The following is a 26,541-nucleotide window of genomic DNA, read 5'->3' as shown; positions in this document are numbered from 1 at the left end:
CACAGGCAGCCAGGATCAAAACATGTAACATTCCTAAATTGTGTTTGGTGTTGGATCTGAATTGGGTGGGCAAAGGCGGGTCCAGCCATGCCCCCTCCAAACCTGTGTTGGGTGGTGTGTGCCGGGAGTGGAGTGGTATAGAACTGGCTATGCCCAAGTAGGTGAATCTCCCGCTGCCCCGTTATGGCAGTTTTCTAGCTGCTTGCTTTGCCCCTTCCATTAATGAAGCAGCTCCTGGCCCAAACCCCAGCTACATCCAGCTGGTGGTGGTCACCCTTAAAGAGGCAGATCTTCTGGGAACTTGCCCTGGCTAACGTGCATAGAGTGGCTGTGTTGGAGCTGCTGTTAAAAATGAGCCAGCAAAATAGCCACCTACATGGTCTACCCCCATCATCAGCCCTGGGCATAGTTACTATTGACCATTTGCAATCCAGAAGTGTCTAGACGTCTGAGCTGAGACGGGGGCCCCAGTGTGCTAAGCACTGTGTATAGATCGAGTAAATGACTTGCCCACAGTCCCATGATGGGGGGGGAGGGATAGCTCAGTGGTTTGAGCATTGGCCTTCTAAACCAAGGGTTGTGAGTTCAATCCTTGAGGGGGCCATTTGGGGATTTAGTTGGGGATTGATCCTGCTTTGAGCAGGGGGTTGGATGAAATGACCTCCTGAGGTTCCTTCCAACCCTGCTAGTCTATGATTCTGTGACAAGCTGGGAATAGTGCCTAGGTCTTCTGAGGTCCTATCCATTGGGCCACACTGTCTCTCAACAATTACAACATATAAACCAAGCTATAACTGGGACTAAAGAAATCAGACAAAAGAAATTTATGTCAAGTATCAGAAAAAATTCATTGACAGTGACACACATTAAGGCAAGAGTAGTCAATAGGCAGACCGCAGGCCAAGTCAGAACTGCCAGATGCTTTTTAACTAGACGCTGAACTCTTTTTATTTACTTTTTATCATCATTATTGTTATTTTTTTCATTAATTTCTCTGGAGTCTGGACCTTGACTATACCTTGACCAAGAAATTTGGACCTGGGCAAAAAATAATTGACTACCACATTAAGGTGTGGAATAGACTCTCAAGGGATGTGGCTTGCGTCTTTTATAACGCAGTTGGACAAAGCCCTATAAAATCTATGGTAGGGAACAATCATGCATTTGCAGGGGGATGGATCTCTTTAGTTTTCCATGTATGATTTCTGTGATTCTGTGCGTTTTGAGAGATCCAAACAAACTCCACTCTGGTTTCCGTACCACCAACATTCTTTTGTTTGTGGAAAAATCCAACTAAAGGAAAACGAGGAGCAGCATGTGCTGTAAGTTTTTGCAGAAGATGAGAAATTTCACAGTGTCCTGATATCTTTTGGGTAACTGCTTATTTTATGATGACTAATAGGCAATTACTATGGTAATACTGCAATACAACATGTGTGAGGTTTGGGAATGAGAAATTATAGGTAACTACTTTGGACTCATTTCTATGGTAACAAAAAGTAATTGTCATTAAATACCAGTTATACTGTGGCTGTACCTGGTAATTATAGATTTTTTATGCCCAGAACCATAAATAAAACCAATAAATTTATTCAAAGGTCTATGATTGTTTACTTATATGCTGTTATATAGAATACACAAAGACAAACACCTAATTAGGAAAAATAAACTCTATTGAAAGCTTCATCTTGTCATTCTAAGATGGATACCCTGTTTTTCAATTCAGTTCCACCTGTGAATTACATATGCATGGATGAAATGAAACAAAAAAATCCTTTCTTCCCCCTAGCAAGCTAGGGGAAAAATAATCAGGGATATTACGCAAATGACATTACATGTATAGGTAGCCATATCTCACAGCAAGACAACTGACCGTTAGAACCCACTTGACATGTCCAGTCCACAGTAACTTTTACTTCTGGGTTTTCAGATAAATAGAATACCAAAAAAGATTCCATCAAGTAAAAACCCCCCAAAGATGGAATTGTCCTAAGTTACAATGTCTGCTCCCTCAGGCTCCCCACTCCACCTGCATCACCAGCTGTATCTAACGACTATCCTTGCAAGCAATGGAAGGGGTTGCCCTTGTTCAAATTAGGGAATATTGATACTGTCATCACAGGGTGTGATTACAGCTTGGATAGACATACCCAAGCTATCTTTAATCTAGCTAGCTAGGTCCCAGAGCTTCACCGTGCCCAAGGTCCCACATAGGCTTGTACAGCCAGCACTGAAGTGCATGCTACCACAGCTTTGCTGGTCCAGGACCCAAGCTAGCTAGATTACAGTTATCTCAGGTATGTCTACACAAGCTGTAATTACATCCTTTGACTGCTGTATAGACATATTAGAGATGACCCTAGATCTGAGTCCAGATCCGAATTTTGCAGCTCTGTTTTCTAGTGTAAGATTGGTAATTTAGGCCCATGTTCTATCATCTAGACCCACTGCCTCCTGTTTAGCAGAGTATGGTGACAATGATAAAGGAAAACCCAAGAGATCACTAGGAAAGTGTTCTCAATATGGTACAACAGACCCCCAAATTTACATATAAACAGGTGGATCTTTCAAGGGAAAATAGGCCCCATTTTGTTTGTTTGTTTTGTGCTATGTTTAATGTTTAAAAAAAGCATTGTAATTTTACAGGCGTTTAGAAGTGTTTATAAATTAATGGTAATTAATTAAATTAAATGGCTTGGTCCTTCTAAAGCTTTCCTAAACCCTTCTTCCCCGAAACAATTATATTTGGCAAGATTAATGGGCCTGATCTTGGTTTCTACCAGAATATTTTGCAGATCAAAGCTCACCCTCCCCTTTTACATTGTTATCATCAGCAGTCTCCTCAATTTTTTCCTGTGAAAGTGGAAATTAAACCTCAACTATTTTTAGAACCCACCAAGGCCTGGAAAAACAACGATTTGATCGTCTACTCTACTCCCACACAGCAATCATTAAATTACAACCAAGGCATTCTAAACGTGCCTTTTCTGGGTGGGGGCGTTAACGAATCCCTGACCCACTTGGCTATCCAAAACCTTTCCCAAAACACCAGTGGCTAACTGGGTACATTTTAAACAGGGTGCTCAGTAGCCTAAGAAATTATGTAGGAAAGGACTGCTTGGAGCTTCCCGAAGCATTGTGTTATCTTATCAGTATTCATGATCATTGCCACTGTGCAAAGGAGGAAAAAGTCCTCCCCCAAAGCCCAGAGAGAAGGGATTAAAAGAAGGGGGGAAAGAACTGAAAGTTTCTCACCTCCACTGAAGTTTTTTCCCCCCTGACACACTTTCTCTCTTGCGTATCCCTCACCTAAGGGTAGTGCCTTCTCTATTTAAAAAAACAGCAGCAAGTTTTTGACTTCTTGTCATCTTCCTATGACTTGTTTTGGAGTTTTCCCAATGTATTCAGCACTAGAGGAGGATGGGAACGCGACAGCAGCAAACATGGTGTTCTTTGTAATGTCAGGGTTTAGGATGGATCACTGACACTAGTATGGCTCTATTGGAAGATGTTCTTCACAGGGACAATACCCTTGCCTGGGTCAGTAGAAATGTGACCAGCTTGAGAACAAGCTCTTTGTCTGATTCACTGAGTATCTGTTCAGCGGTGCTGAGTATGAAAGACATGAGCCTGGGCGCTTTTAACGGCAAATATGGTCCAAGCCTCCTGTATAGGGGAGAAAATTAAGAAAAGTCTCAGAGGCAGATGACAAAACTGGGAGTCACATAAGCCAAGTTCTATTCCCGACGAAGCCACAGGCTCACTTCCTGGCTTTGGGAACTATACGATTCAGAGCTAGATAGTGATTGTCCTTTATGTTCAAAAATCAGCTGGGAGGTGTAATTCCCAGCTAGGAGGTGTAATTCCCAGCTCAGGTAGACATACAAGCGCTAACTCCGCTAGCTTCTAAAAACACCGGTGTGGCCATCATGGTTCAGGAAATTGCTTGGGCTAGCCACACGAGTATGTACCTTGGGGTCAGGCGGGATTATGCTTGGGCGGCTAGGCCAAGCCACTGCAACCATTATTCTTAGGCACTAGTTTGAGCAAAGCTAGCATGTGTATATCTGCCTATACTGGTAATTACACCACCCAGATGCTGTGTAGACATACCCTTAGTGAAGGCATGTTAGGGGAGCCCACAAGGAGACTCCACAACTACAGGTGTGGGGACAGGCAAGGAAGTGGAGAAGCTGGGGTCCTGTCCCTTCTCTTCTCACACACTGGCCCATAGAGTGGGCCCAATGAATTGACAGGGGATGATTTGTGCCTCTGATACAATCCCTTCTGATGCGTCTCCTGTGTGGTTTGCACACTGCCCTGAAGATAGTGTGGAGCTGTCAACACTATCCTCAGGGCAGTGTGCAAACCACACCGTCTGGCCCTGAGGCCTTACTGACCTCAGAGAACTGCTGGGACAGAACTTGATTCACTAAAGACTTGTAAGGCATTTCCAGGTTCTCCTGTGGAAGGTGCTATGGAAATGCAAAGTGTGCAGAAGTCAGCTCTCTGCCCTTTCTGGTGTGTTCTTTAGAGGCCTGTTTTAGATCACAATGCCATATGTGGCCAGGGGTTTTGAGAATGGCTGAAGAATAAATTCAACATGTGACCAAGTCCAAGCGCACCACAGTGGGGTCCTTCCCCTCACCCCTCAGTAACACAGAATCTGGCCGGCCCAGACCCCAGACCTGCCTTAGGGATGGGCTGTCAGACATTCCAGTGCCAAAGGGCAAGCTGCTACCAAGAACACAGTCCTAAGCATTGTGGCAAGAAACAGCCATTTAAAAAGCTTAAGGGGTAAACTGTATTTTAAGCCCTGGTCCATGCTAGAGAGACCATGCTGCAGGACCCCTTCAATGGGGACTCTGCCACCCACCTCTCAGTGAACCAGTTCTGTTGGCCAGTCTGAAGGGGGCAGGACCACCTTTCATCTAGTGACTCTGTTGCACTAGCAAGAAGAGGCTGTGATGACTTCAAAGAATTGTGCCTGCTACCTAAAAGAGGCCGGGGGGGGGGGGGGAGGAGAGAAAAGGAGATTTGAGAAGATCTGGGTGCCCCCTCCCTCCACTCTTGCATACGAGTGCAGGTCTCAAAATCAAGCCATAAATGCAATCCAGGTCTGAGACATGACCGCTCTGCATGTTATAATTAACACGTAGACTTTACTTTTCTTATTTGTGTCACTGTCACGGCAAATCAAATGAAGGCAACAATAAATGCCATGGAACAGAGAGTACACTCATGGACCACAAAAGGCATCTCTTCTCCTGTCTTGACATTGCATCTCTAGGATGCCTCACTGAAGACCTTCCCAGAATAAGAAACATATTCCCTTTCTTGCCGCCCTGGGGTCTCATCTCAGGAAGGCGAGGTTGACAGATTGGAACTAATATAAGGTGAAGATGAAGTGGTACAGTCGTTTCACCCGCAGAAACACATTGCACTATTCAACTGCACAATGCTGACTTTTAGAACAAGTTCTTGATATGGAAAGTTCAGGCCAACCCCCAGGATGCATGACTTTCAAACTGAGAACATGCCGTTGTATTTCCTTGGCCTATGTCCCTGGGTAGTGTCATATATTAAATGAATGATTATGCTAAACCACAGAGAAGAAGTTAAGGAAAAATACCTTCCCTGACCTAGATGTTACTGAAGATTTAGAGCCAGGGAACAGAGTTTGGTTGGGCATTACAAGGGGAAATGTATCTGTCTTCAATCAGGGTTTGATCTTGTTGCCAGGAATGAGATGCAGAAGTGTATCTCCCCCAAATAAGACTAATCATTCTGTTTTTCCTTAGTTTTACAGAACTGTCCGACAGTTTAATCCCACAAGGAAGAAAAGGTTAGCATCATTGTGGAAGATCCCACAGAAAGGGGTTTTTCCACACATCAAATTTGTCCATTTCTGCCATGTTCGTCCTGCACGGAAATCTGCCAGAAAGGTTCTTTCAATCCAGGTGGAATCAGAAGACAGGTCGCCACCTTGACCAGAAAAAGACGCCACTTTAAGGAGCTGCCATTTTAAATACCTCAATGTATGGCTTTATTCTGTAATTAATATAGAAACTTTTGTTTTTAAACAGTTTCCACCTCCCCTGTAATTATAAAGAGGGTTACACATAAAGGTGATCCTGGTTTTAAAAAGCTTCTAGAAAACAATCTAGTCCATCTCCCTGTTCTGTGGCAGGATCTTCATATCCTGAAGATGCAATGAGCTGTGAATTCTTGTTATTAGTTCATACATTAGAGGTGAAAGAACAAGATAGGGCATTGAAAGATTGAAGGAAGAAACACTTGAACATGGCAGTTTCATCCTCCCAAGTGCATTCTTATGGCAAAGGTTCGTGATGTTAGCACGCTGGCAAACAATAGTGAGTATCCAAATTGTAAGCCATCCAAATTATCTATTCAGAACCTTGATTCATATTAGGGATGGGTGAACTATGCACTTTGGGAACTCAACTTTCCCTCACCTCTACTCCTCACTAATCCCACAACATGCGTATCTAAGCAACTCTGCTTGGCATTTTGAATCTGATGCGTTTCTTGTAGCCCACTGACAACAGCAGAATTTTCATTTCTCAGCCCTTCCTATATACTGGGGGAGAGGGAGAAAGCTTTGGGTAATGCCTGATGAGGAAAGTGTTATAAGAAAAGGCAACACTTCTGATTCCTTATGAATTGGTCAGAATCTTCACTGCAAATAAGGTGAGCAGAGGTGGTTTCACCATCTCCAGGTATATATGCATGTACAATACCTATAAGAATATCTATACTTGTTAATGTATTTTCTATTAAGGGTTTATGGAGTAATGTTACAAGCAGATCAAGATTTTTTTTTTCAGATCTATTCAACAAATATCTTGGCTTTTACTCTATGGTTAGATCTCAAATATTCAAACTTTGGGCTGCGTTGCTTACCAGCCTGGTTAGTCAGATTGGTGACATATCATCTTTTTTGTCCCCTGCTTGGTAAACCACACATACTTCCATCATGAATACTTACCTAGGTTTCACTTAACACCCAATTTCCACAACATACGCCTTTGAAGTTCATGTCCACAAACATTTGTTCAAAAAAAAAAAAAACGGAACGTACAGAGCATATAAACAACCGTCCCAGAGCATGTTTCTGTGCCCCGAGCGCAAATGTTTTATAGCTCTGATATTAAACTCACTTGCTGCTGGTTATGAACATTTCACCAATGGAAAGTCCCCACAGAGTCACAACCCATTTGCTCCATTCCCTGGAGTATTAGCAGTAGTTTGCAGACAATAGACAATTTTGGCATTACTGTTGCGATGTTGGCTCACAGCACTAACCTCAGAGAGTGAGCGCTTGGAACAAAGTAGCTGTTATCCTGGAGCAGATCATAGGTCCAGCTGGTCCAATATCCTGCTTCCAGATAGTGGTTACCATGAAAAAGTCAGCCAGCTGTTACCAGCCTGTCTTACATCAATATGCAGTTCTTTCTAGTGCTGGCTGGAAAACAAGCAACTTGGTTTGCAAAAATATTTGAGGTTTTAGAGTTTGTCGTCATCTGCATCAGAACAGAGAGAAACTAATTTTAGAGGCTAATGATTAGTGCTCTCACCTGGGATATGGGAGATCCAGGTTCATGTCCACACTCTGCTTGATTCTCTCTCAACCAGGCAGAGAAGGGAGTTTAACCTGGATCTCCCATATCCCAGGTGAGAGCACTAATCACTGGGCAACTGGCTATTCTATGGTTGCTGCCTCTCTCTCTCTCATATATGTTTTGAGCTGAGAAATCCTCCTGACAAAATTTTGCAGACGTTTTGGTTTTGACGAATCAGCATTTTTCAACAAAGAAACATTTAGTGAAAAAATTCCTGACCAGCTCTAGTTATTTCCTATTCTAATCATAGGATAACTAGGAGACTTCACCACCACCCAGTAACTGTTAATTAATTAATTACTAATATTAATTTACATAACCTGACTTTTAATAGTGACCACTGTGTTGCATGTTTCAGAGGATATCAAAGACACTCCCATAATGTGGCTTGCCAATTATGCAGTGCTGTGTATTGGGGGAAAAACTCCCTGACAGAGGCAGGAGATCAATTTACAACCCGAAGTATGAAGTTTAATTAACCATTTCATTATCCTAGCTGGCAGAGCGACAAATGTGAACCCTCAATGAGCCGGAGGAAGAGTCACCAGCCACTACTTTGAGAAAGAGGGAGATAATGCGAAGAAAATCCAAACGACTGAGATCTGCTGAGCATGACACTAAAGACTCTGCCTGCATCAGCAGTGTGGAACTTACGCAGCCAACAGATCTCTGAATCCTACAGTCACATCTGCACAACTGCTCCCTGGAACTGTTTGTGTGCTAATCCAATCAGCAACAGAGGGTCCTGGGGCACCTTTAAGACTAACAGAAGTATTGGAGCATAAGCTTGCCTTGCATCTGAAGAAGTGAGGTTTTTACCCACGAAAGCTTATGCTTCAATACTTCTGTTAGTCTTAAAGGTGCCACAGGACCCTCTGTTGCTTTTTACAGATTCAGACTAACACGGCTACCCCTCTGATACTAATCCAATCAGGGAAGAGAAAAGTACAAGATGGACTGACCAATGACTGGTAAGCATCAGAGTTGAAATTTCAAATATTAGCGATCAATCCATGGAGGGTTGTTGGGTTTTTTTGTTGGTTTTTTAATTCAGCCAATAAATTCAAGCAAATAAATCGTGATCTGCCTGTGGATTTTCCATGAGCAGGAAATAAATTGTTGTAAATTACTAGCTCAGCGCTAGCTAACTACAAATCATGCACATTACCAGGCATTTTGTATTCTTCTCAACATAATAGGTAACATTCTGCTTATTATACTCATTTTTAAGTTATTAGCTACATTAGGCCTTTTGCAAATAAAGTAAAAAATTGCAAACAGATCAGATGCTTTTCCAGCTACCTCATTAACAGTCCTTTTAGTCCAGGAGAGCTGAAAATTCTGCATAATATGAAAGGCTAAAATGATAATGTGCTATCAGCTCAGCAATTATGAATGGAACTATAATGTCCTTTCATAATACCTGGCATCCCAAAGGACCCTACAAATTATGGGCCAGATGTATGTCTGTGAAGCATCATGCACCTCAATAGCAGTGTATAAATAATAATCCTGCAGGAAAATCTACAGGGCAGGTAGATTTATGTGGGGAAAGGAAGATTACTTAGTAGTCACTGGAGTTCTCTAAATGTTTTGCCTTTGCAGATCCTAGGAGTAGCATAACATGGCTCCTGGAACTATTTCAAGACCATAGGACCATTAAGAGGTATGACCATTAGCATGTACACCGAAGGCACAGCCAACGTTTCAAAGTGTCATTATAAAAGAAATAGCCCCATAATCCCACCTCTGTTCCTCTCTGTCTCTTCTAACCAACTGAAGCTACTCCAAAGCAGCAGGGAATCCATGGAATGTCAGTGTGGATCTAAAGAGCCCATGCCCACCCAAAAACTCTCAACATATCTAACCTTTACTTCACCCACGTGAAATTGCCTATGTCGTTCCCTGCAGTCAGAGTTAAGAAGGTAGCAGACAACTGAAGGAGGACAGCCGAGACGAACAGTGGAAAATAATGAACTAACTCATCAGCACCATTTTCTGCAATACGCTGATTCTTCCTCAGAGGTCTCCCATCCATGAACTAATGAGGCCCTATCCTGCCTAACAATTAAATACCTAATTAGATCACAGCCCAAGGTACTATGGCTGCAGTGTGTGTTATTTAGTCCTGCATTATAAGCAAAATTGCATACAGTACATTAAATCTCTGAGGGGCCTCTCTTCCAAAGATACGTGTGATGGATGTAATTGCCCACAAACAAATCATCAGCTAATCAGCTGCTTTTCATTATTACCTCCCACAACAAATCAATTTTGTAAATAAATGCATTTAAGAGCAAATAATTTTAGAGAAAACAAAAGATTTTGTGAATATGTTTTCAACAGAGGAGGAGGAAAAGTGCTAATTCAAATATTAAAATGAAGCAAAATTAACATAGGATGGGATGATTATTCCATTCCATGTATCACTACCTATTACCGTAAAATAACAGACAGAAATCTGTGACTTTAATGGATGATCTGGGTAGCTGAAGAGAATTGTGATTGACTGAAACATTTACATAGAGGCTGATGAACAGCATAATGAATGCATTTACAAAACATGGCTAAGGTCTAGTGAGGATTTAGCTGAATTTAATTCAGACATCCAAGGGGACTTGTAGAGCAAATATCCTATAATAAGCCATAGGCATAGTCCTGCATGCCTTACTCAGGGCCAATCTACCACTAAATACAGTTGCTCAATGGGAAGTGAGTTCAGGGAGACTTTTGACCCAACCATAGTGTTTGGCCATATGAGAGCTGTTAGTTCACATGTAATATTTTATTTCTGCACAACGTCCAGTGATGAGAAATAAAGAAAACTCAACTGTGTCACAGTTAGTGGCAAAACAATGCCAAGTTCTGATCTGCAGTTTCAATAGGACATACTCTACCTGTAGTTTCCTAGATATACCCCATCTGGATTAAGCATTGGAGCTATCTTGAAGACCAAGTGATCTCGCAATACTTTGGCTATGGGATGTTGGCTCACGAGGAAGTCAATTATACCTGGAAGAAATGAGAAAAATGTTAAGATCCTCTGTGTTAGAAAATTACAATGTCAACATGGATTTTAGTTTCAATTCTGAAAGTTGAAATAAAATTAATATTCCTTTCAGTTCAACACAGAGCTCTGGCCTCCAACGTTTTGCAGGCACTCATGTAGTGCTTTTAATCTTCAAAGTGCTTTACAAACATTAGCAAAATAATCCTTATTAGACTCCAATGAGATAAATAAGTATTTCATTCCAGCCCACTTTTACAGAAGAAGAAGCCAGATCCTCACTGGATGTAAATTGGCATAGCCCCATTGAAGTCAGTGGATTTACACCAGCTGAGTATCAGGCCCACGGAAACTGAGGAAGTGAGATGATAGGCTGGATTTTCCTCTCGCTTACACCAGTGTAAATCAGGAATAACTCCACTGACGTCAATAGAGTGACACCAGTTTAAAACCAACACAAGGGAGAGGAGAATCAGACCCTAAGTATCTTCCCTAAGCTCAGTCAGTGGAAGAGCCAGCATTAGAACTCAGAAGTTCCTGTCTCCCCATCTTGTGCTCAGATCACTTTGATACACCTCCTCTCTCCTAGGGCTGGCGTTGGCGTAGGGAACATTTCCCACCTGCATCCTGCAATTCCTCCAATGCGCTGAAGGAGATTGGCAGCACTAGCAGTGGGGGAGGAAGCAGGGCTGCGTTGTGTTTAGATTTGCCTCTTCTTCCTCCACTTAGTTGATGCTGATAAAAAATAGTTGCCACCAAACAAATGTGAAGGCAAATTGAGTTCCTTTGCAATCTTGAGACACCCAGAGATAGGTCATGACTATTTTCTATTTCCCATAAGATCTATGTTGTGATGCAAGGACCTTTTACTGAATTTCCCCTGAATAAAGCAAATAACTGAGCTCTTGTAACAGGATGAAACTAAGCAGAGAAAAATTAAGGCAGATCATTAGAAAAAATTCACTGATTGTGAGAGCTACTAGACTATGCAGTAGTCTCCCCAGGGAAGTACTGGCGGCCCCATGACGTGAGTCTTTTAAAACTGGGCAGGGCAGAGCACCAGGGAATATACAGCAGGAAATATTTCAGCAGTGATGGCCTGGGCTAACTAAATTACTTTTAAAACTTCTGACATCTCTTATTTTTCTGGTATGATTAACTTACGTTATTTGAATCCCACAGACCATGTCAAAGCACTTGGCGCAGTAGTTTGGTTGAACTGTAAAGCACAGCACTGCTAAACATCTACATTAAAGTTGAGGCCAAAATCTACCAAACCTCCCCCAAATTCAACCCATTTACTAAGATCCATTTTGTACTTTAAAAAACAGCAGATCTAAACTACTGCTGCTACTGTTAGGGAATTCTACATCGTTGTGGCACATTGGAGAAACCAGGGCTTCTAGATTCTAGGATAATTAGTCTATAATTGACCCTAAACATCCATATTTTTGGTCAACTAATGACTTTTTCTCTGAAGATCTTGAAGGAGAGAGGATCTCTTTCCATAGTGAGGTTTTCCAATTGGAGAGAGACTCATTCTGAATTTTTGGAGCTGGATTAGCACACATGTAATTATATTGTTTAGGAGATGTTTCTTCAGCTACCTCCTCGCAAATATGAAAACTGAATGTTCATCTGCTTTTTGGTGGGTGTTACGTCTTTTTCTCTTTACACAATGATAAGAGCATAAAGAAATCCAATGGGCAGAGCCAAGTCCCAAATAACCATGTTTACTAGTTATACATAAACACACCATGCCTAGTTCCATACATTCTGCTGCTATGACAGGTTTTTGGCTGCTTCCAGAACATAGCACATTGTGAGCACCACGAGAGGGCTCACAACTATTTAAAGGGCTACTACCCTATTTCTATACACTATAGTGGGCTATATAGACACATGCCTCGGGTTCTCCTCAATTACTGTTTTCATTCTGGTAGTTGTTCTGGCTGCTAGCCCCAATATGTCTGAGTTCTGCTTTGATGGCAACCTCTGCCCCTGAAGGGCTCGTACAGGCTTTTTCCTGCTTTGTTTCTATTATTTAACGCAGTCTCTCATGTAGATCTTGGCAAGGACATCTCATTTTGATTATTTAAATTTACACAGGAAACTCTTGGTTTCTTGAACCAAAGTCTTAGGTAGAGGGAGGTATTCAGAGCACTGCAAATAGTTTGTCTGAATCATGACAAGATTTTATTGGCAGGAAAAGGATAATAAGGTATGTCTACACTGCAGTTAAAAACCCGCAGCTGCCCCATGCCAGCTGACTTGGGCTTGCGGGCCTCGGACTAAGTGGCTGCTTAATTGTGATGTAGGCGTTTGCGCTTGGACTGGAGCCTGGGCTGTAGAACCATGTGAGATGGGAGGATGCCAGAGCCCGGGCTATAGCCAGAGCCCGACCATCTACACCACCATCAAAGGGCCCCTTGGCCCAAGCCAGCTGACAGTGGCTGGCCATGGGTATCTAACTGCAGTGTACACATACCTAAATGTTTCAACCAAAGCAGTTTCTTCTTTGCTGTTAGATAGCACATTTCTTGATTCAAGGCCTGCCACATGCCACCCCACAAAGCCTCTTCCTCCTAATGAATTCTGAAGTGGGATTCTTCTTATTTATTATTCATATTCCAATAGCGTCCCCACCAAATCAGGGCCCCATTATGCTAGGCACTGAACAAACACATAAGAAGAGACAGTGATTGCAGTGAAGGGCTTACAGTTTTTATAGACAAGACAGACAAAGGCTGAGGGGGAAACCAAGATGATGTGATTTGGGCAAGGTCACACTTTAGGTCTGTGGTAGAACCTAGGTCTCCTGACTCCCAGTCTGACGGGCTACCTACTAGGTCACGCTGCCTCCAAGTTACTAAGCTCCTGTTGAGATATTTGCTCTACCTTTTCCGTATTCTGAGACTACAGATACCCGAAGCTGAGTAAATGCTTCAGCAATTATCAGTTAGGGAAGGTTCTATCTCCTTATTGTGGGTCATGTGATAAAAATAATAAGGCAAGCGTTAAAAAAAACAAAACAAAAAACACTGAAGTCTAAAACGGAAGTAAGAATAGCCCCAAGGAGCACAAGAGAAAACACAAATGGAAAATGTATATCTATGCACGCACACCCCATCAGAAACTTATTGTAAGCAACCAAAAATAATCACTAGAATTAGTGCAGAGCTTTTCTTTTAGAGGAACTCGATGATCCAAGGATATTTAAAATTAAAAGATTGATGCTGGATTATTCAAAAAAATACCATCTCACAGAACTTGGTTCTTGTTTTAATAAATCAACACAAATTAAATTTTACAGTTTCTATAATCAGCAAGAGATATATCAGTGTATCTCATTAGGCCAAGGTTAAAAATTTGGCAGCAACCAAAACCCAATTAATATCATTTACTTCAAGGCAGGCACAGCAATATAGCAGATGCCCTAATTTATTTGTTGGTCCTTGTCTTAAAATAACAGTTTGGTAGTAAACAGGAAGGGTAATGATGCCAGTCACCCTTGTTAGTGGCTAATAATTGCTTAATTTGTCCACTAATTGACCTGTGCTACTGTTGAGGCGTTGGATCGTGTTGCAGGGCATGAAGTAAACAAGGCCACTGGAATGCTACCTTAGAGAATGACTTCTGGAAATGAATCTACTTATTGCAATAAATTTTCTCTTCACAGATGAGCAGATTAATTGGTCTGCCAATTAGTCTGCTATTAAAGAAAAAAGTGCTGCCCATAGATTGGTTGGATTTTTGGAACCATAGCTGCAGTCTGGGTCACATGAAGTGATCCAATTTGAATCAGCCAAATTGAACAAAAAATAAGGCAAGCATTATTTTTTAAAAAATTATGTCTCTGCGGCTAAAGACCAAGGAAATTCTTGATGAATTCAATTCTGTCTTTTTGAAGACTTCACAATAAAACGGAGAACAAGATGGATGTGCCCAGTCACACAAATTAAAATGTGGAAAATAGCCCCCAAGTTTATAGAAACAAAGAAGTATAAAAATATGCAACCTTTTTATTTCAGACATGATCCATTCTGGAAATTAATTATCATTTCCATTATTATTTGCAATAATATACAGTTACAGATACTGCCTTTACCCTGAACAGTTCATAATATAATTTCAGACATGGCACACGGAGAGGCTGATCCAAAGTCCATGGAAGTCTTTCTATTGGCTTCAATGGGCGTTTGGTACTGGTCCCAAATAAACTTTAAAAAATGAAAATACGGTGAAGAAAATGAAAGAAAAAAAGAGAATAAATACAATCGCACTCAGTTTAGCAGGTGTACAACATCTTCATGGTTCCATTAATTTAGGGGTGTTTCTTTGCCTGATCCCGCCTGCTAATCCAGCTTCACTAAAACTTTACTAGCGAAGACCTCCTCCCAACTAAATCGGAGTTACTTCTCCATTTTTACTTTTTGTCCATTGGCTGCCTTCAACAATGCTGGCCACACTCTCGTCTCTCTCCTCTCTTGGCTTCTGCATATGTTGACCAGACAGCAAGGGTGAAAAATCTGGACAGGGGTGGGGGGTAATCGGCACCTACATAAGACACAGTTCCAAATATGGGGACTGTCCCTACAAAATCAGGACATCTGGTCACCCTACTTCTGCACCTCAGAAGCTCATTGGTCCTCTCTGATGCCTGCTCCTTCAGCATTTCTTATTTGCTCCCCCACGCTCCTTTCTCCAAGTATCGGTAGATGTCCCTCAAAGTCACTCTTCCACCTCCTCCATCACGTACTCTGTCCTGGCAACCTCATCCACTCTGACAGTTTCAACTGTCTTTATGTAGATGATTCTCCAGAAGAGAAGACTGAGGGGGGATTTGATAGCAGCCTTCAATTACCTGAGGGGGGGTTCCAAAGAGGATGGAACTCGGCTGTTCTCAATGGTGGCAGATGACAGAACAAGGAGCAATGGTCTCAAGTTGCAGTGGGGGAGGTCTAGGTTGGATATTAGGAAACACTATTTCACTAGGAGGGTGGTGAAGCACTGGAATGCGTTACCTAGGGAGGTGGTGGAGTCTCCTTCCTTGGAGGTTTTTAAGGCCCGGCTTGACAAAGCCCTGGCTGGGATGATTTAGTTGGGAATTGGTCCTGCTTTGAGCAGGGGGTTGGACTAGATGACCTCCTGAGGTCCCTTCCAACCCTGATATTCTATGATTCTATGATTCTATGATTCCCAAATTAGCATCTGTATCTCTGACATCTTTCTCTCCATCTAACATTTCTGACTGCTTCTTGGATTGCCCTTTATCACCTCTCACTCAGCACCATAAAGTTGCTTCTTGCTCCCTCTTCCTGATGTCTCTTCTCTACCCACATCAATAATATGTCAATATTTGTGTAATTGTATAACTCTATGTTTGCTCCTATTACTGAAAATCTAATAATTGTAGATTCTAATACAATATGACATTTGGTAATGCAAACATATCCTGAACTCTGTCTTGTACGTGTCAGGAAAGAAGTAGTAATTCATATTTTGGGAGCCATTTGCTAACAACTGAAATACATACTGGTCAGAAAAAGATGTTGTAAGATTTACTGCATCTTGTAGCTAAAAGTAAATACTTTGCATTTTGGGATCAATCAAAATGATGTAAATTGCATTGCAAAATAATAATACTAAATAATAAAAAAACAGAGGTATGAATACCTCAGAACCACTTAACTGTACAACAGGAAGCAGTTTCCCCATTAGAAGATGGTAAAGAAGGTGTGCGTGAGGTCAGTACTTGCAAATTTGATAAAAAGCAACGGTATCCTTTTCCCTTTGAATTTAGTGCTGAAAAAGTATCATATTAATAGGCCGAGTACCTGACATCCTCTTTGTCCATAGAGCAGGTAGAGCATGAGTAATGGTAGCATAAGCGTCCCCCATGCTGCCATACCAACATACATCAACAATGAGCAAGAAGGAACTTCCTTTAGGTATACGAGGCCCTCGTTCATTCAGCCATTGATGGATATTAATGTGTTAATGGATATGAAAAATGAAGTGCACCATGATGCATCCCAGGAAGGGGGGACAGATATCGTTTTAGCACTGAAGCCCACTCAGAATTGGTAATAATGCTATACCAATGTCTTGCAGAATGCATACTAGCAGTTGCAAACCAGCCTTCAGCACAGACCCATAGACAGAAACCATTCAATAATTTCTTATTTTGATGCATTTCCAAACTGCAATAAAAACAATGTTGATAAATGAGAAGAGTTAGCTTGGATCCTGGATACTGACATGATCTGGAATCTTGCTGTCACTAGAATTTTCTCTAGAAAGGATCATCACACAGAGTGATCCATAATTACATGGTTAATGTGATGCTGACTTCACTCCTTTCTGCAGTACTCTTCCTTCCACCAAGACTTAAAAGCAGGCTGCTGAACTCAGATGAAGGTAAAAACCACTTAAATATTTGGAGAGAAGGGCGGGAGACTTCACCCTGGGTCAATGCTAAGGGAATCCTTATGGAGATGACTGGCAATGCCTTATTAATGTCTTTTCAGATGTCATTTTTCACTTCATATCCACAGCAAAATTAAAATTTATTGTACCTTAGTCATCAATACAGAGTAGATTTTAAGAGAAATATTGCAAAAACAAAACAAACAATTTATTTCAAAATACACATTGAAAAAAACAAAAAACCTCTTAATTTAGAAGATAAAACATAGAAAAATCCCAGGCTGTATTGCAGTTGGGGCTGCCAGGCTGTATTGTAATACAAATAATCATCATCAGCATCATCTCAAATGTATCTCATCTGAATGTCTTGATTCTGCCAAACAGGGCTGGAAATTTCACAAAACACACTACCATGTACACAGCTTATCTTGCTTTATTTGGATATTTCTGTTCTATTACAAAGGCTAGCTAGAACGAACATCTCAAGAAGCATGAGAAAATGAGAATTAATGTGAAAAAAAACTGTTAGCTGAAAAAAATTCCAATTTCAACACTTATTTGGGGTTTGAGTTTTGGCACAAGATTTGGAAACAAGAGGCATTTTTATTTTACCAGTTTACCCATCTCCTTTGCTAGAAGTAATTTGTAGTAGAGACCATAAACTAATTAAGATCAAAGATAGCTTAGCACTTTGTGCTATTATTAATACGAGGAAAAGATATTTAATCCTTTCATCATATTTATTTCCCAGATGTCTGCATTATCCCTTATTCACAGACGTGTGCTTTACAGGAACGTAACAAGAGTATGGAAAGGAACTCACAGTACTTGGGATGTGGATTCAGTGATGCCTACACTGCCCTCTAATGGCAAATATGGGAGAAAAACACTGTTGGGTCTGCAGAGAATATGAAGAAATCACCAAGGTCCTTTATATCTCCTAAAGAACATGAAACTCTTGACAAGAGAAAACCAAACTAGAGAAGATAATTTTGCATGATAGGATGGATAGAAGCTAATCAAGGCCAAAGCAGGCAGCAAAGACAGGTGCACATTCTACATGAACTATTTCATTTTGTGATTAAGTTTCATTTTATCCAAAGAAGAAAAGAAAGGCAACAGGGAGCTAACTGGGTCTGTTAGAACACAGCATTTTCTTGACCATGGGACAATTTATCCCCGGCTAAGTGTTTAACTATAAAGTCTCCAAGTGCTTTGATTTTAGTGGAAAAACAAACAAAACCTTATTCCTTGAGATTGGTTGGCTAAATGCAATCCAGGGAGTCTGGCAATGATCCAATTCCAAGCGCTGCTTCAATTGAACTTTCAGTATCATACACAAGACAGTTAGGGCTAGAGTCACAAAGGGACTTAGGCATTGTGACACTGAGGCTAGGTCTACACTGGCGGGGGGATCGATTTAAGATATGCAAATTCAGCGACGCGAATTCGACGTATCCTATTCGACTTACCCCGCTGTGAGGACGGCGGCAAATCGACCGCTGCGGCTCCCCCATCGGCGGCGCTTACTCCTCCTGACGAGTACATGCGTCGATTCGGGGATCGGTTTATCCGTCTAGATGAGACGCGATAAATCGATCCCCAAGAGATCGATTTCTACCCGCCGATCCGGGCGGGTAGTGTAGACTAGCCCTCAGCATCTCAATGACTAACATTTAGGTGCCTAGAAAACCACTGGAATTCACAAAGCCTGAGTTAGGCTCTCAGGCTTCCTTCACAATGAATAGAAGGAAATAGACACCTAAGAATGGGATTCACAAACACGAGTATACTAAGCGGGGAGTCACCTATCTCTGCCTAGGATTCTCAGCTGTTAGGTGTCTGTGGAGCATCTCCCTCAGAACTTTTGGCCCAGTGTTTAGGGTACTCAGCTGGAATGTGGGAGACCCCCAGTCCAAGACCCACCTTTGCCTGAGGGGAAACACGGATTTGAACTGTGATCTGCCATCTCGCAGATGAGTGCCCTAATGACTACAGTGTGGTTCTCAATCAGGGATACGTGTAACCATGGGGGTACGCAGAGGTCTTCCAGGGGGTATGTTAATTCATCTAGATATTTGCCTAATTTTATAGATTCATAGATTCTAGGACTGGAAGGGACCTCGAGAGGTCATCGAGTCCAGTCCCCTGCCCGCATGGCAGGACCAAATACTGTCTAGACCATCCCTGATAGACATTTATCTAACCTACTCTTAAATATCTCCAGAGATGGAGATTCCACAACCTCCCTAGGCTATTTATTCCAGTGTTTAACCACCCTGACAGTTAGGAACTTTTTCCTAATGTCCAACCTAGACCTCCCTTGCTGCAGTTTAAGCCCATTGCTTCTTGTTCTATCCTTAGAGGCTAAGGTGAACAAGTTTTCTCCCTCCTCCTTATGACACCCTTTTAGATACCTGAAAACTGCTATCATGTCCCCTCTCAGTCTTCTCTTTTCCAAACTAAACAAACCCAATTCTTTCAGCCTTCCTTCATAGGTCATGTTCTCAATACCTTTAATCATTCTTGTTGCTCTTCTCTGGACCCTTTCCAATTTCTCCACATCTTTCTTGAAATGCGGTGCCCAGAACTGGACACAATACTCCAGCTGAGGCCTAACCAGAGCACAGTAGAGAGGAAGAATGACTTCTCGTGTCTTGTTCACAACACACCTGTTAATACATCCCAGAATCACGTTTGCTTTTTTTGCAACAGCATCACACTGTTGACTCATATTTAGCTTGTGGTCCACTATAACCCCTAGATCCCTTTCTGCCGTACTCCTTCCTAGACAGTCTCTTCCCATTCTGTATGTGTGAAACTGATTTTTTCTTCCTAAGTGGAGCACTTTGCATTTGTCTTTGTTAAACTTCCTCCTGTTTACCTCAGACCATTTCTCCAATTTGTCCAGATCATTTTGAATTATGACCCTGTCCTCCAAAGCAGTTGCAATCCCTCCCAGTTTGGTATCATCCGCAAACTTAATAAGCGTACTTTCTATGCCAATATCTAAGTCGTTAATGAAGATACTGAACAGAGCCGGTCCCAAAACAGACCCCTGCGGAACCCCACTCGTTATGCCTTTCCAGCAGGATTGGGAACCATTAATAACAACTCTCTGAGTACGGTTATCCAGCCAGTTATGCACCCACCTTATAGTAGCCCCATCTAAATTGTATTTGCCTAGTTTATCGATAAGAATATCATGCGAGACTGTATCAAATGCCTTACTAAAGTCTAGGTATACCACATCCACAGCTTCTCCCTTATCCACAAGACTCGTTATCCTATCGAAGAAAGCTATCAGATTGGTTTGACATGATTTGTTCTTTACAAATCCATGCTGGCTGTTCCCTATCACCTTACCACCTTCCAAGTGTTTGCAGATGATTTCCTTAATTACTTGCTCCATTATCTTCCCTGGCACAGAAGTTAAACTAACTGGTCTGTAGTTTCCTGGGTTGTTTTTATTTCCCTTTTTATAGATGGGCACTATGTTTGCCCTTTTCCAGTCTTCTGGAATCTCTCCCGTCTCCCATGATTTTCCAAAGATAATAGCTAGAGGCTCAGATACCTCCTCTATTAGCTCCTTGAGTATTCTAGGATGCATTTCATCAGGCCCTGGTGACTTGCAGGCATCTAACTTTTCTAAGTGATTTTTAACTTGTTCTTTTTTTATTTTATCTGCTAAACCTACCCCCTTCCCATTAGCATTCACTATGTTAGGCATTCCTTCAGACTTCTCGGTGAAGACCGAAACAGAGAAGTCATTAAGCATCTCTGCCATTTCCAAGTTTCCTGTTACTGTTTCTCCCTCTTCACTAAGCAGTGGGCCTACCCTGTCTTTGGTCTTCCTCTTGCTTCTAATGTATTGATAAAAAGTCTTCTTGTTTCCCTTTATTCCCGTAGCTAGTTTGAGCTCATTTTGTGCCTTTGCCTTTCTAATCTTTTCCCTGCATTCCTGTGTTGTTTGCCTATATTCATCCTTTGTAATCTGTCCTAGTTTCCATTTTTTATATGACTCCTTTTTATTTTTTAGATCATGCAAGATCTCGTGGTTAAGCCAAGGTGGTCTTTTGCCACATTTTCTATCTTTCCTAACCAGCGGAATAGCTTGCTTTTGGACCCTTAATAGTGTCCCTTTGAAAAACTGCCAACTCTCCTCAGTTGTTTTTCCCCTCGGTCTTGATTCCCATGGGACCTTACCTATCAGCTCTCTGAGCTTACCAAAATCCGCCTTCCTGAAATCCATTGTCTCTATTTTGCTGTTCTCCCTTCTACCCTTCCTTAGAATTGCAAACTCTATGATTTCATGATCACTTTCACCCAAGCTGTCTTCTACTTTCAAATTCTCAACGAGTTCCTCCCTATTTGTTAAAATCAAGTCTAGAACAGCTTCCCCCCTAGTAGCTTTTTCAACCTTCTGAAATAAAAAGTTGTCTGCAATGCAGTCCAAGAATTTGTTGGATAGTCTGTGCCCTGCTGTGTTATTTTCCCAACATATATCCGGATAGTTGAAGTCCCCCATCACCACCAAATCTTGGGCTTTGGATGATTTTGTTAGTTGTTTTAAAAAAGCCTCATCCACCTCTTCCACCTGTTTAGGTGGCCTGTAGTAGACTCCTAGCATGACATCACCCTTGTTTTTTACCCCTTTTAGCCTAACCCAGAGACTCTCAACACTTCCATCTCCTATGTCCATCTCTACCTCAGTCCAAGTGTGTACATTTTTAATATATAAGGCAACACCTCCTGCCTTTTTCCCCTGTCTATCCTTCCTGAGCAAGCTGTACCCATCCACACCAACATTCCAATCATGTGTATTATCCCACCAAGTTTTTACAACAGGCTACATTAAATGCACTAGTGAAGTCAGTACAAACTAAAATTTCATACGGACAATGATTTGTTTATACTGCTCTATATACTATACAATGAAATGTAAGGGGGAAGGAAAAGAGAGAGTGGGGGGAGAGTTTGACTTTTAAAACATTTGATAAAATCAGTACAGAAACACAGTAAAAACAAGAAAATAAATTACAAATTCAAAAATGATTGCCTATCCCCAACAGCACAAAGTGCATTTCCAATAGCCACCCCTCTGAATATATTGATCCAAATTGCTTAAAAGAGGATAATATCTAAACTCCAAATGAAGGTGTAAAACCATGAACAATCTAAAATACCAAAGAACATCGTTAACACCAATACCAAATAATGTATATCTACTTTTTAAAATGGCCATCTTTGCTTGACCCAGAATGAAGTTTGCAAGGCATACCACAGATCTACAAACAAGAATAAGGTTATAAACAAGGGGTTCAGCATGCAACCTTGGGAACTCCATCTGCCTATCCTGCATCCTCAGCTTAAAAAAATCTCCCAGTGTAAAAAGGCTTTGATAAAAAAAACAGGTAACATATTGAAACTGAGACACCCAGGGTCCAATAAAAAAAAGTTCCCTAGCAAAATCCAAACCCTCTATCCACTGAGGAAAAAGCAAAGACCAGTTGCTTCCAAGGAACAGGTTCATCTACAAACAACAGTTACTCTAGAGATGGCAACCAAAAAGTAAAAAGCAACAAAGAGTCCTGTGGCACCTTATAGACTAACAGATGTATTGGAGCATAAGCTTTCATGGGGGTCATGCATCTGACGAAGTGGGTATTCACCCACGAAAGCTTATGCTCCAATACGTCTGTTAGTCTATAAGGTGCCACAGGACTCTTTGTTGCTTTTTACAGATCCAGACTAACACGGCTACCCCTCTGATACTTGACAACCAAAAAGTAGTGACTCTGCTCAGATCAATGAGACCCTAAAGCCCCACTACACCAGGCAGAAGAGTGGAGGCAAATACTATTTCCACCTTTTCAACATTTCCATGAACTCCTCCCAATTCCAACCCAGAATGTCATCCAGTCCCAGCATAATTCCTAGTGCCTAAAAGCCAGTTCAGCTCCACAATACCTCCCCACCCCTCCCGGCAAAGTCATGGGGTGGGAGATCACTCAAGCCCCTAGCAGGAGTCACTCATCCCACAATTTATGCCAGCTGAGGAAGTCTGCTCAAAATAGTGCTGACATTCATTGAAAACCTGGACATCCCAATCATGAATAATAAACACAGTCACATCGCCAGCATATGTGGAGACTTTCTCCAGAGTACAAGTTGGAACAGGGAGAGAAAGGCCAGAAAGATGCTTTCTCTACATGCGTAATAGAGGCTCAGTAGAAAAAGCATACAGTAACCCAGACAGGGAACAACCCTGACTCCCCTACAGACTGGAAGGGAGTGCTCAAAACACCATTCACCTTAATTAGACTATATATGTCGGTAACACACACACACACACACACAAAACCAAAAGCAGAAAGGATTCAAAATAAAATAACCATGGCCTGCAAGATCAAAAGCCTTATCTTGATCAAGGGAAGTCAACCAAACATGCAAATCAAACATCTGAAAGACTGACATTACATCCTGCAATAGGAAAAGGTTATAAAAATTGACCTGTTGGAGACACAATAGAGCTGATCAGTGTGCAGGACCAAACCAAACACAGCTTACAGTCTGTTTGCCAAGGCCTTGGAAAAAATTATAGTCGGCGCAAAGCAGGAACCCAGGTCTCCAATGCTACACCTCCCCAAGGTCCCCCTTCTTAGGCAACAAGGTAAGAAGCGCTCGATGACAATGGAGTGACAATATCATCTCCCTGATGGTCTCCTGAAAAACCTGGAGCAAGTCAGGCCCAAGAAGGGTCCAAAAGGCCTTTTAAACCTCAATAGGCAAACCACTAATCCCAGGTGCCTTCCCTAGAGCAAAGCCATTTAGGGTAGAAGTCAATTCTGAGAGTGTGTCAGGTCCTGTTCAAGTCTGTCCACATCCATTGCTAAGATCCTCGGAAGATCCTCAAGGAGCTGCCGAGTCTCAGATGGACACACAGACTTTGAGGCATACAGGTCTGAACAAAAACACACCGCAAAGTTCCTAATCGCCACAGGATCTGAAAGCGCTCAGCTCGATAACGCCTTGAAACAGCCAATCGTCTTGCACTTTGCATGTTCCTTTTCCAGGCAGAAGAAAAAGTGAGTAGGCATATCCATTTGAGAAAGGCCCTGGAATTAGCCACCCACAGTGCACCCTGAACTTTGCTATCAGAAAGGTCCCACAATTGCTGGGGTTTTCTTATATTTCAAGCTCTCATGCAACCCAGCATCATTACTGCTATGAAAGGCTTTTTCAGGTTCTAACTCTAACTTTTCCATACTCCATCAAAGGCTGAGGGTTGTCTGCTGAGAAAAATATTTAATATTAACTTTACCCACCTCCCACCATTGCCTCAAGGAGGGGAAAACATCCTGGGGAGGAAACCCAGGGTCCCCCAAAGTAACTGACAGTGCCCGGAGTGAAAATCTTGTAAAAGCCAAGTGTTAAAATGCCAGTATGGATGATGGTCTTGAATAGAAGGATGAGACAACACAAATGAGACCAGACCACAACCTGAAATCCTCGTAGGGACAATGGAACTAGAAAACAAACAAGACCAATAATGAGTAAAAACATGAAAACAGTCCAAGATGGCCAGAGAGCGAGCTGGCCCTACCTCTCCTCCAGGTGTACTGCTGCACAGAAGGGTGAACATGTTACAGGTATCAGTCAGGTCAGAAGCCTGTAAAAGATTTACAAGTTGCAGAGCAGACAGTGGATGCAGCTCCAAATGATTCCTATCCAATCTCTAATTAAGAACACCATTAAAATCACCCTCCAAAATTAAAATACGTGTCAAACAATTAGTCAAAAGAGCACCCAAACTCTGGAAAAAAAAAACTTACCCTGTCTCCTGCCACAGTAAGAGCAGAGACATTATAATTAAGGCTAAGATTATATCACAGAGGACACGGAAGTCACGGACCTCCATAACATTTTCCGCTTCAGCCCCAAGGCAGTGGGGCTGGAGCTCTCAGCCAGTGGAGGCCCTGGAGTCCCAGCTGCCATGGGCAGCAGGGGGACCCGGAGCTCTGAGCCACCAGCCCTGGAGCTCTCAGCTATAGTGGGAGGGACCCAGAGCTCCTGGACACCACAGGGGATGGGAGCCCCCACAGCTCCAAGCTGCCATGGGCACTGGGGGGACCTTGGAGCTCCCACCCAGCATGGGTGCCGGGGGACCACGAAGCTGTCAGTCACAGTGGTGGTGGGTGCTGGATTCCCCCTCTCCCCTCCTGCACCAGGGCTTGGGCTCAGCCCCATTTTGTCAGTTATTTTTAGTAAAAGTCAGGGACAGGTCATGGGCTTCCCTGAATTTTTGTTTATTGCCCTTAACCCGTCCATGACTATTACTAAAAATAACCGTGACAAAATCTTACCCTTAATTCTAATTAAAGAAAAGATGATATTGCTCAAAAGTAGCTCGAACCATCAACCAATGTCCTGGAACGAATTTCCCACACAACCATCGAATCAGGCTTTACCCTGTCTTCAAAGAGAAAAGCAACCCCTGTGTGTGCAGTGGAACCATAATCAGAAAATCCCCCCCTCTCCAAGCAGCAAGCCAATCGGTTTGATTGCCTGCATTTGTGTGCATCTCTTACACTAATGGAATGACCACCTTTTTGGGGGACAGGTACTAAAAAAGAGCCATATGTTTTTAATGTCTTTGAACCCATTCACACGCAGAGAAGCACATACAAAATTATCCATCAGTACTCATCAGAAAAAATAAGAAAAAATACAGACAGAAATTAAAAAACCCAAACCTCAAAACAAAACCACCAAATTCTCCTACATCCATTAATCCCCGACATTTCCATTGATCAAAGAGACACGCACTTTGGTCATCAGTTTTTTTTCCAATCTGTATCGCTTGTTTGTCAAACTCAGGCACGCAGACATGTCTCATGGTATACTGAGAAGACAACACAAAACAGATTAAGGTCAGGAAACCAACCTGCCACCTCTACTCCATGTTTCCCCTTAGTCTCCCCCAGAAACCTACCGATAGCATCTGGTGTACATCCCCACTCAGGACCCAAAGAATCTGAGTTTGTCATCTCTCTCGCACTCAGACCCAGAGTCACTACCGACCGTGAGAGGGGAACCTCAAAGACACCAGAGGAAGGGGCTGCTGGAAGCAAGGGGCCCCCACCCTCAGCAGCACCTCAACCAGGGCTGCTGCTACCATTTAGGCAAACTAGGCGGTTGCCTAGGGCGCCAAGATTTGGGGGCGCCAAAAAGCAGTGCCCCCAATTTTTTTTTTACAGCGTTCCTACGCCCCCTCCCCGAGTGCGTGGTCGCCGCTCCACTTCTCCCGCCTCCCAGGCTTGCAGCACCAATCAGCTGTTTGGCGCCGCAAGCCTGGGAGGGGAGGAGAATTAGAGCGGGGGCGGTGTGCTTGGGGAGGAGGCGGAGCAGAGGTGAGCTGGGATGGGGAGCTGCCGCACGGCTCCCCGGGCCGGGGGGGGG

The 26,541-nt window shown here is 42.4% G+C and overlaps 1 protein-coding gene across 1 annotated transcript in view; it reads right to left on the bottom strand.

Annotated features, from left to right (window-relative positions):
- Positions 1-26,541, bottom strand: part of LOC112118973 (cytosolic carboxypeptidase 6) — a 1,367,858-nt gene that overhangs the window by 248,122 nt on the left and 1,093,195 nt on the right. The window contains exon 9 of the mRNA XM_026651876.1: positions 10,541-10,655. Coding sequence (XP_026507661.1) covers positions 10,541-10,655 — 115 coding nt within the window. The remainder of the gene's footprint in view (positions 1-10,540; positions 10,656-26,541) is intronic.

Source organism: Terrapene carolina, unplaced genomic scaffold (genome assembly GCF_002925995.2).
Source record: "Terrapene carolina triunguis isolate 2854851 unplaced genomic scaffold, T_m_triunguis-2.0 Scaffold104, whole genome shotgun sequence".
NCBI classification, from domain to species: Eukaryota; Metazoa; Chordata; order Testudines; family Emydidae; genus Terrapene; species Terrapene triunguis.
This window is presented reverse-complemented; position numbering and strand designations above follow the sequence as displayed.